At 32.4% G+C, this 10,865-nt stretch overlaps 1 protein-coding gene across 2 annotated transcripts in view; it reads right to left on the bottom strand.

Moving 5' to 3' along the window:
• LOC117113047 (palmitoyltransferase ZDHHC5-like) overlaps positions 1-10,865 on the bottom strand; it is a 42,386-nt gene that overhangs the window by 14,511 nt on the left and 17,010 nt on the right. For both annotated transcript variants that reach the window (XM_033256272.1, XM_033256273.1), the window contains exon 4: positions 1,651-1,823. In XM_033256272.1, the coding sequence (XP_033112163.1) occupies positions 1,651-1,823 (173 nt within the window). The remainder of the gene's footprint in view (positions 1-1,650; positions 1,824-10,865) is intronic.

Here is a 10,865-nt window from a genome sequence, read left to right as displayed (position 1 = left end):
TCGTCAAAAGAGATGCGCGCGGGGATGATAAACTAATCATTTTTTTTATGGGGCCTAACAAACCTAACTTGGCTTTTATAAGAGTTTATTTTTAACAGCTCTGTACACTGCAAATGGTACAACAATTTGTAGACTAAAAAATCTGGGAAAACTAAACATTATCAAAAACACTGAAGTCTAAGTCCGTTTGGTTTGTTGACCATGGGGATGACCTGGATGTCAACGACCTTAGATGATGATAACTAAGACAGAAACAATCCCACTAACTGTATCGCTTAATTGAAAAAACTAGAGCAGTCACTCCATGAATACATCTGCCCTGTGCCTGAATACCATTACCAAACAATACGCAGGTCGTGTATGACGACGATTCCATTATTTTCCGCCTTTTGCCTGAATACCAAACAATATGCAGGCAGTGCATTCCATTATTTTCTTTTATGCTTGGGGTAAATAATTTCTGTTACCTTTGACCTTTTCTTCCCAAAATTTAATCATCTCTTTCTTTGAATATTATGTACCATTCCACTAAATCTTATGACGATCCATTCATTAGTTTTTATGTAATCTTGCTAACAGGGTAACAGACAGACAACGATCAATACATAACCACCTTTGGCGGAGGAAAAAATAGAGTACAAACAAAGGAAGGTGAATTAAATAGAATTCAACATTACTACGTCAATAGATACAAGCATTATGGAGTAAAGCTATGCAATTACCTATACACAAAATATGAAATGTGTGTATCGCTTAACCGCCTCCATTTAGTGCACAAGGTACGATCTCTGTATTAAGACAAATTAAACATGTTTGATAAATTGGAATTTTATTACAAGAAAAAAGAATATTCTGTTGCAATAAAACCTAGGGCTACTGTTACTGTTAGACCACAAATGGATGTTTGATTTGATAATGTATGTGGCTATAAGATTTGTCACATGAGTAGTTTTGAGTCAAGAATACCTGGTGTAGAATCCCACTAGTAGCTATCAACAAAACTCCATCTAAGAAACCTAATGTTCTTTGTATCTACTATAATTAGTGGAGTTGAATAGGTTGGTAGGTTAAGATGCTTGCATTCCAATCCCAGGGTCCTGGGTTCAATCCCTGTCACTGTATCAGGATTTTGTTGCCCGACCAAAACAACTCCACTCCCTAAGCCTACATAAACTTAGTTTATGTAGCGCATCTTGCGTGTATGTTTGTCTTCTGAAGGGATATGCTACTTTGAATAGTGATTAAGTTCACTCTTGTCATATCCTTCGGCTAAAACCAATTAATAATAAAAATTAATAAATGAAAAGAAATTAAGAAATTATACACCCTGTTCACAACTAGCACATCATTGTATTTTTAGCTTATTTTGGTCTATAATGTCTCATGGTTGTAAAAGATTTCTTTATTCTGAGGATCGTTTAACATTGACTGGAAAAAAAACATTGTAAAAAGAAATAAATTATTATCCTTATCTGAATTCGGGAATCATTAATGCAATATCAAATATTTAAAGATCATTATTAATACACTTGATAACAAAGCATAAATAAATTAAAGGTAGAGTACAAAATCAAATGAATATATTTCAACACATACATCAAATTACTGGGGATATAAATATTAGAAATAAACAACATTTTGAAAGGATACCCAACAATACTCTCCGTAGATTTAAGGTTGTCCTTGTTTGTCAGGATGTAAAGAAGTGTAAATGTAAATACTGATACCATGTGGATAGTCAGTGAAAGAAGAAATTGAACGAAGTACTTGTAATTCCGACGTCCAATGCAGTTATTTACCCACGGACAGTGGTGGTCAAATTTCTGAAAGAAAAAAAAATATCCATATTTGTTAAATTACATCATATATCAATAAGCTTAAACGAGTCAAACTACTGAGCGTTTAAGGCAGGGGAGTCACAACATATAGCAATAGAAAGGCATGCTTGTCTATTATAGTTCTGGCGATGAAACCAATTCTTTTCAAAAAAGGAATATAAACCATAGGCCCCATTGTACACAATTTGGCTTATGTGCACTTCAAAGAACTCGAGATGAGTAGGGGGTTACCCCGATGTACCCCGATGGGTGGCTGAGGCACGAAGCACCCTTAGGGGAACAGCGAGTTATTGTACGAGTTAGTTCACACCTTGAGCGCTTTCAAACTTCGGTATAAAGCACTACGGGTATATAAATTGAACTACATTACATTTAATAAATATTTGCCAAAAAAAACCCCAATTTTTTCACCAAAGGAGCTCAAAATACTTTAATGATGTTTCAAAAGACTTTTCAAACTTTGAATATGACACCATATTAAAGTTAGTCCTACAGTTCAAAAAAAGAAGGGATAAAAATAATCTTACCTAATGTACAGTATATTGAGACTCTTTTATTGCAGATAACATTACCAAATAAAAAACATTATCTTTACTAATTTCAATTTATTCACGTTGAGCTGATGGATAGCACGAAACACATTACAATATCAGTATCAAAAATATACAATAACAAAAGATTATCAAGATTCAATTACAGAAACATTAAAACTAACATTTGCAGATAAGAACTAAAATGTCACTCATCACTTTGTCTTTCGTTTCGCATTGTTGATTTTCAGGGAAAAATTGATCCGTTGGTTATAACATAATATACAGTGGCATCAACACTGCTTCTTATTTTTAGTCTTTTATAAGATTCATTATATTATAATACACAATAATAATAACAGAATAAAAAAAATCAATAACAACAGCAATACAATAAAATAACAAAACAATAAATGATAATAATGTGAGCCTGTGTCTACCAAACATGTTTAATTTAATTTACAAAAAAAACCTGAAATAAAATAAAAATCCAAGTCTAAACACATTTTACATTCATTGTTACAAGACTTCTCAAGCAGAAATCAGAAAATTACAGAGCTGAAAATAATAAAAAAATAGATAAATTTGCATGTTATAGTCTTTAAATCCTGAGCTATATAATAGCAAATATAATTAATCACATTATATCAAAATATCACCAGCTCTTGTGACAGATAAATAATAGGAAAGGGGAGATTCAGATTCTTAATCAATTGTTTACTGCAATTGATTGATTGGTTAATTAAGTAGAGAATTACTGTATTACAATAGATTAATTGAAATGTTTGATGAAATGCCAATTGAAGATATACTAGATCCACCACATCAACATAATATCATAGCAAACTAGAAACCAAATAGAAATATTGACATAATAATTAATACGAGTACAATCACATTCATACGCTGCGTGATTGATAAACATAATAATTACGCTGATTGCATTGCCTTGGCACAATGGGACAATCAATCTGCAGCAGAAAACTAACGTCACGTTTTGCTAGATCCGGGAGACACTGTGGAAAATTTCATCAAGTATGTAGTGACTTGTTAAGTATGACTGATTCTATATGACGAGCCACAAGACACTTGTGATGATTAAAGAACCTGCGATATTTCCTTGAAGATGACCAACTATGAATCTCATTTATTGCCTTTATTTTAAATGTATATAAATGTAATGAATATTAGTGTGATGGGATATACTAATAGCAGTATATGGTCTGAGTAATTTCCATTGTAAATATCTTGAGGACTTGATATGTCGTTGAAATTCATAAGGCTTGCATTCTTAATCTACAAATATTACCAAAGTGAAGACGTTAGTAACAAATAATCCAGATTTGCATTATCTTATGCATTCTATAGGAAATGGATTTCAAACAAAGATTTGACATATTTAAGTTAATTTATGTTTTCTGAATTTTAAACAAGAAGGGTTATAATAGTCATAAGTTAATGGATATGAACAACATGCATGTTCTATTCCATAGGATATAATTTAATTTAAGTATTTTAATCATTTTCGCAAACTCAATTATATAATAATACACCATCAGTCAGTATGTACAAAAGGAATACAATGATGTGGAACAAAGTAGTAATAACAGTTGACAAGAACCATTATTGCCGAATTCAAAAGACCCCCTCCCTCCCTTTGAATTATTAAAAAAAATAAATTCCAATTTAAGTCCAAGAGTGCCATTTTTGGCCTTCTAAAAGTGCCATAATCATAATTTTTAATAACTATTGACACTAACACATTTTGTCTTAATAGCTACAGTATGTGTCAGAGCTTCCTGGGGATTCTTCCCCACACCCACAAAATTATAATTACTTAACACCACACTCATTATTTTTTGTCCATGTCTTGCCCCTTAATCAACTTTGACACTGTCATTGCCAAGGATAGAGTGGAGTTTTCGATTACCATTATATTATTAATTAATGGCAGACCTATATAAACATTTTAATATCTTCTAGAGCTATATTTTTGTTTCAATCATTGTATTTACAATCATTATATATGGCAACAAAACACTGTAAATTTAATAAAATTATTTCCTTCAATATAGTCACATACATTACTGTATTTAATCTATGGATCTTCTGATAAATAGACTTGACTTTTTAACGCCACAAATGCATGTAGAAACCATTCTATAAATACAATTGCAATTTTTCACAAATCCATTATGTTTTCACATTATTCTACATTTTGAATTATACCAATTTAATTTCTTACAGTAGATCTTTTGACTGGATGACTGGATTATCAAAACAAAAATATTAGAAAAACATGCATTTGAAAAGGACAAAATTAATCTAATGCAATGATGTGGTAATCGTGGTTCCTCTGTTTGTGTTGTATTTTTATTTTCTAGTTTAGTTAATTTGGATAGTTTCTGATTTAGTTTTTCCCTTGTTTCTTTTCCGTTCTCTCTGTGCTATATAAATCCCACACAATTAATAGCGAAAGAAGTATGTTATGATACTAGAAATATATGATATTGGTTGTAAAGGAACAAAAAAAATATATTGTATATTTATCTATTATAAACCCAGTGCAGACATTTGCACTGTGAAGAACCCAGTACATTTTTTAAGATGACTAGTGTGTTACCTTGATGTAGTGGTCCATACAGCCCCTGTTGTGGACACAGATGAGGGTACCCGCTACGGTTTACCCGGTAGCTCAGACATGAGGAGACCCCTGGGGAGATCCCTGGAAAGAAGAAAGTTACTGTATCAGCTAGCGCATGTTTCGCTCTGATCTTCATGAAATAATGCTACATAAGCACTGTACCTGACTAGGAATAAGTTGATATGGAATAGTTTCAAAGCATTTAAAAATGCAGTGTTATACAGTACATTTGATACTAGTTTTCTAAGATGAAATACTAGTAATAAGAAACGATTTTTCTCATGGGTTCTGGTGTGAAATCCTACACAGTACATTATTGTTTAACACACAAAAACATCTCACTCCATAAGCTCAATCAGTTGAATTTATTAAATTTACATACACAAGAACATGCAGTGGTATGGAACACCACTTGAAATGGACCTTTTAGAGAAGCCCCTCCCCTTAGATACGGTTACCAAGGTCCCACAAAACAAAAAGTATAAATTTACACATGCATTTGTTGGACATGCGAGTATCCCTGTTCTGATTGGTTGATTAAGTTTGACAGACACACTGGAAAGGTCCACATTGTTGTACCTTTGATGAGGAAACCTGACGGTAAGAAAACCATAAATGACAATTCAAAACATGAGCTTTTTCAAATAAAACTCTTAATACCATCTTTAATTGGCTAAGAAAATTTAAAAATATATAATTCAATATTTGGCTTACTCTATTATTAGCTTTCAAACAAAAATTTGATGAGAATGTCCACATTCTATGCCAAGTTTAGTGATGAAAAAAAAAACATTGAAAATAATGATGTTATTCGCCATTTTACTAGATATCCTTAAAACAAATGGTTAGTGAACTGTTTTTATAAGATCTCTGGCATAAGTCAATGCCAAGGAGCTATAGAAATGTGATAATTACCTCACCTCATTTGCTGCAACATTGCTTTTATTTCATATTCATGACTGCAATCCAGTCAAATAACTGGTCTGCAAAAATGCTGCACATACTGTAGCTAGGCTTGATAAATCAAATGTAGTTGTCATACACTTGATGTAGTTTATGATAAAAAAATAGTAGCATTGGTGACCCCCTTAAGAAGCTTAATGTAGTTCATTTCTTATTAATGTCAGTTCTCATCCAGTGGACACTTATTTAAAAGCAAACTTATATCATTTTGTAACCATAGCTGTAGCTGGATGGTTAAAAGTTAACTCATTTAATATAAACAGTATCTTTATTTAAAAAATATCAAACATAAAATCATTCAATGGCAGTCAAGGCTGAATTGCAGTTAAATATTTTTAAGCTCACATTACAATTTATAAATTTTTATTTATCTTATTAATTTTTCTGATTGTATTTTGTATATTTCATTATAAAAAAGTAGAAGGTAAAAATTGGAGAATAACCCATAACTTGCAGCGTCATTGTGCTGAGTTGCTTATGGGCGTGATCCATGATTACATAGCAGCCGTGAAGAGGCACTTATAGTAGCTACATATTAACATCATTCCACAACAACAGGGGCTGAAATGAACCACAACATTAGGGTAACCCCCTACTCTTCCCAAAGATACAATAGGTTCTTTGAAGTGCACAACACCAGCCAGATGTATGCACAGGACCTCCATTTTTAAATTCTTATCTGAGAAGACTTGGTTCTACCATCCAAACCCTGGGCGAGGAGCGGCTAAAACCAGCGACAATGTTAGGGCTGTAGTTAGCGGCGCCCCTGATTAACAGGTCAGCCACTTGACTCACCCTTTTGCCCATTCCCTATCCGGACAAACCACGTTAAAAAAAAAGGACACACTATATGCTGTTAAGATTTATAAATTAAAGGTTTACAATATAAGCAATAATTATAATTTTTTAAGTAATTTGGTTAAATATGGCATTGGGCTATTCTTTTTTTTTTTTTTTAACAATTATGATGATGGAATTTAGTCATTTAAATAAATTTACATTTTTAAAATATTCTGTGGCCTCACTAGATTTTTTTGTTAACTGTAAAATGTTGTGTAGTTTAGGCTTTTATGTTTTGTGTTTATAAATAATATCAAAAACTTACAATATATATATTTAGTATTTTGACTTTTAAAAAAAATTGTTTGCATAACTTTCAGCTGTCATTTGTTTTAATGAATAAATTCAAGTCATTGTTTGTTATAGGATTTTAATGTTACTGAAAATTATTTTAATTGATGTCAATATTTGCCAAGATATTTTGTTGTTAGCTTATTTACATCATAATACTTCTCTTTGTACAAAATTTTGTATGTCTGAACAACAAACTCCCCCAACACTCTCCGAACTGTTTAGTATTGCAATGCTTACACATCATAACAACCGCACAATCTAACTGTGATTGTTCTGTGGTTGAATTTTCCAGGTACTAATTACATGCAAGTTAAGAAGATAAATGAAATAGAGTAATCAGACTAAATATACAATCCAAAGAGACTGCCATGAAAAACTGAACTTACCCAGCAGGCAAAATTTGATCTACAGCTCCTCATTAACAAACATCATACCTTCTACAAACATCGTTACGGGGCTAACTGAACCAACTCGGATGTTTCTTGAGTTGATTCAGAGAGGTCATTAATGATGTTTGTGGAAAGTGTGGTTGAAAAAAAAAACACGTCCCTTGAGCATCAGAGAGGTTCAAACTATGAACACCTCAACAATGGTTCCAGTTTGCAACCCTAAGTACAGTACTATATTATAATTATGCTTATTTCAAACCCACCGACACAATGCAAAACCAAGGTCTGCAATAAACGTCTGTGGATCGAAACCTACCGGTCGGGAAAAATGTAACAATATAGATCATCAAATTCTCGACCCCATGAATGCATATCACTTCATATTTCAGATTAATTGTGGGAAAAATAATTACCGTCGTTTTTCAATGGACTCACAAGGAGCATGTGTGTATACCTACTTCAGCATTCGCTAGGCGTGTCTCAGTCAGGTTTTTTTTGCGATTTTAGACACTACAGATGATAACGGTACCAAATAGATAAGTGTCTGGCCTTATGTTCACTCCCAGTCATGTATTCCACTCATGCATCACTATAGCTGAATCACTTCAGATTTCCGAATCGCACGAGATAATACGCAAGCTATCTTCTTTTAGTGGTCATGAATAATAGTCTTTTTTATCAAAACTAATCATGACGTTCATACACTAGAACCTAGAGGGTAAGCGAGCGAAGCAGGCATACACCCTCTAGTTAGTAGAAGAACTGTACAGTAGGCCTACTTTTCAGTGGCATTAAAAACAAGGTAGACAGATTGAGTTTTTTGATGAAGACACAAGCACTCACTTTGAAATATCTTTCTCATTATAGTATTCTACACTAAACATCAATCAACATACTGTACAGCACTGTACATTGTACTCCAAACTACCTAGGTGAAATATAGCCACACAGTTTTACCAATCCATGAGGAAGTACAGTAGTACCAACAGCATTCTTTCATTGAATTTGCAGATAACCTGACCAATAACTGGCTGGCTATCATTAGAAAAAAACTGACCGATCATCAGTAATATTACACTATGAAAAGCGCCACTAGTATTACATTAATTTTGACTTGCATGTTATTAACATACATTCAGACAACTGTGGCCAAAAATTGCACAATCTATAAAGTACAGGTAATGAGAAAAAAGTAAGAAACCTTTCACAGATTTTACTCATGTACTGCATAGCACTAGCTGCATAATCAATTTTATCCTGAGTGGTAATGTGAAATGCAGGATTTAAATTGCCATTTTGAAATATTTACAATATTTCTACTTTTTAATGTAATAAATGCTTCAGTTCAAGGAAAAATCTGTTTTCCTAGAGTTCCCATATTGTACACACAAAATCAATAGAAAAGGGACAGTGAAAAAAACAACATAAACATATTAAGAAATTATTAAACAAAAATTTAAAAATAACACAAAAAAATATAAAAATATAATAATTATAAAATACCATAAAAAAACATTTCATGAATTATATTAATGGTACACTAAAATCTTCTACCAGATTCAGTTTACACGCCAGGCATTAATTAGATTTAACTACATTATGTCAGTGAATTTACAAAATAAAATATATTAAGTATCAAAGGTGATCAATCCAAGAAAAAAATATATATTTCTGCAAATACAAGCTTTTTTTTAAAAAACATTCATAAAAGTGTACCATATAAACATACTGTATTTCTTGTTAAATGGTAATCAAATTAGCTAATGCTCCACAGAGTAATCTTTCTTCACAATGAACTTTAAATTCCTACAGTATTTTCACTTAAATATTATCATAAAATATAAATTTAATGGCAGCTTAAAGATGTAACCTGATGGTACTTATGAAGGCCACAAAATATCTCAAACAAATACTTACTAGTTATAATATCCATGAAAAATACAAACGGTAAGAGTTCAAATTTTGTAGGACATGATGATTGAATCAACTCATTGTACTACTTCCACACAGGATGCAAAATGCCAAAAAACAAAACAAGAGAGTCTCACGAAAACACTGATGACAATGTTGATTTTGGGTCTGGTTGGAGCCAACAATAAATTTGTAATTTTGCATACCTCTATGTACAGTATGGCCAAATAAGAGCCTCTCCTATATGTACCGTAGTAGCATCACATTCGATTGAGAGTTGTTCTTATACCGTTAAGTAAGCATCTCTCTCTCTCTAATAAGCATCATTTTCGAATGAATACCATACACAGCTAATTTGTGCACAAAAATCATAGGCGTATTCAATGGGGAAAATATGCTCCCTCTGTTTAGGTAATAAATTTCATGTACTATAAAATAATTTTAAAAGAATACATGTTTCAATGGGGCTTCCAGCCCCTTTGTTATGCCACTAATGCTAGCGCTCCCTCCCCACTTTCTATTCTCAAAATTTGGGAAATTCTGAATCCAACCCTCTTACAAGTGGTACCATTTTAACATTCCAATAATCTGGAATAATACCACACTCAAGCCTCTAACAATTGTGTAAGCCTGCAGGGCATACATAACATACTTTGTCATTTACGGTACAGTAATAATAGAACAGTATCACTGGCATTTAGTTCTAATAAAACATGAAAAAAGTAATCTTATGACATTATCTCACAGTGTGTTATGACAATAAATAAATTATTGATTTAGGAAAACATCTTTTAAAACATGTCATTTCAAATTGATTTCTTTTTCTGGAAAAGAAAGATGATAAACAATAATATGCTATATAATCTAGACTAGAAATTGCAAATTGCAAGTGAAGTGCTGCGAAGTACAACTGCATATAATGTTCTTCGAAACAAAACTATTTATGCGAGTCAAGTGAAAATATTGAATAATAAAAATATAACAAATAATATGAGACACGACCCATTGTCTATATTAGAACATTTCTAATTGGGTAACAAAGTCGTAATTTTTCATTTTTGTCAAAAAGTGTCTATAGTGGTGAATTATGGTTTAGGTTTAAGTTTAGGTTAGGTTTTTAAGTTTCAAAAATTTCTATGTATGTGGAAAATGTAGTTGATTACCAAAGGTTACAATTTTTATTTTGAAGACTGCATGGTCTAGGAAGTGTACATATAGCGTAGGAAGTGTATATATAGCATGGGGCAAGTTTCCAAGGGCAGGTTTTCTAGGGGCAAGTTGACTGCCAAGGAGTGTTGCCAAAGTGCGAGCCAGCGTGTTATTTGATCACAAGTGCGAGACATCGCAAGTGTGAGCCAGCGAGCCATGATGTCACGACAATAGATACGAGACGTTACTCGAGTTGTGCGAGGTATAGGCTGAGATTTGTGGAGTACAATTCAAAAAACAACTATAG

The sequence above is a fragment of the Anneissia japonica genome, unplaced genomic scaffold (assembly GCF_011630105.1).
Source record: "Anneissia japonica isolate Jap-2015-1 unplaced genomic scaffold, ASM1163010v1 scaffold288039_len1115542_cov189, whole genome shotgun sequence".
NCBI classification, from domain to species: domain Eukaryota; kingdom Metazoa; phylum Echinodermata; class Crinoidea; order Comatulida; family Comatulidae; genus Anneissia; species Anneissia japonica.
The sequence above is the reverse complement of the archived record's forward strand: the minus strand, read 5'-3'. Positions and strand labels throughout refer to the sequence as shown.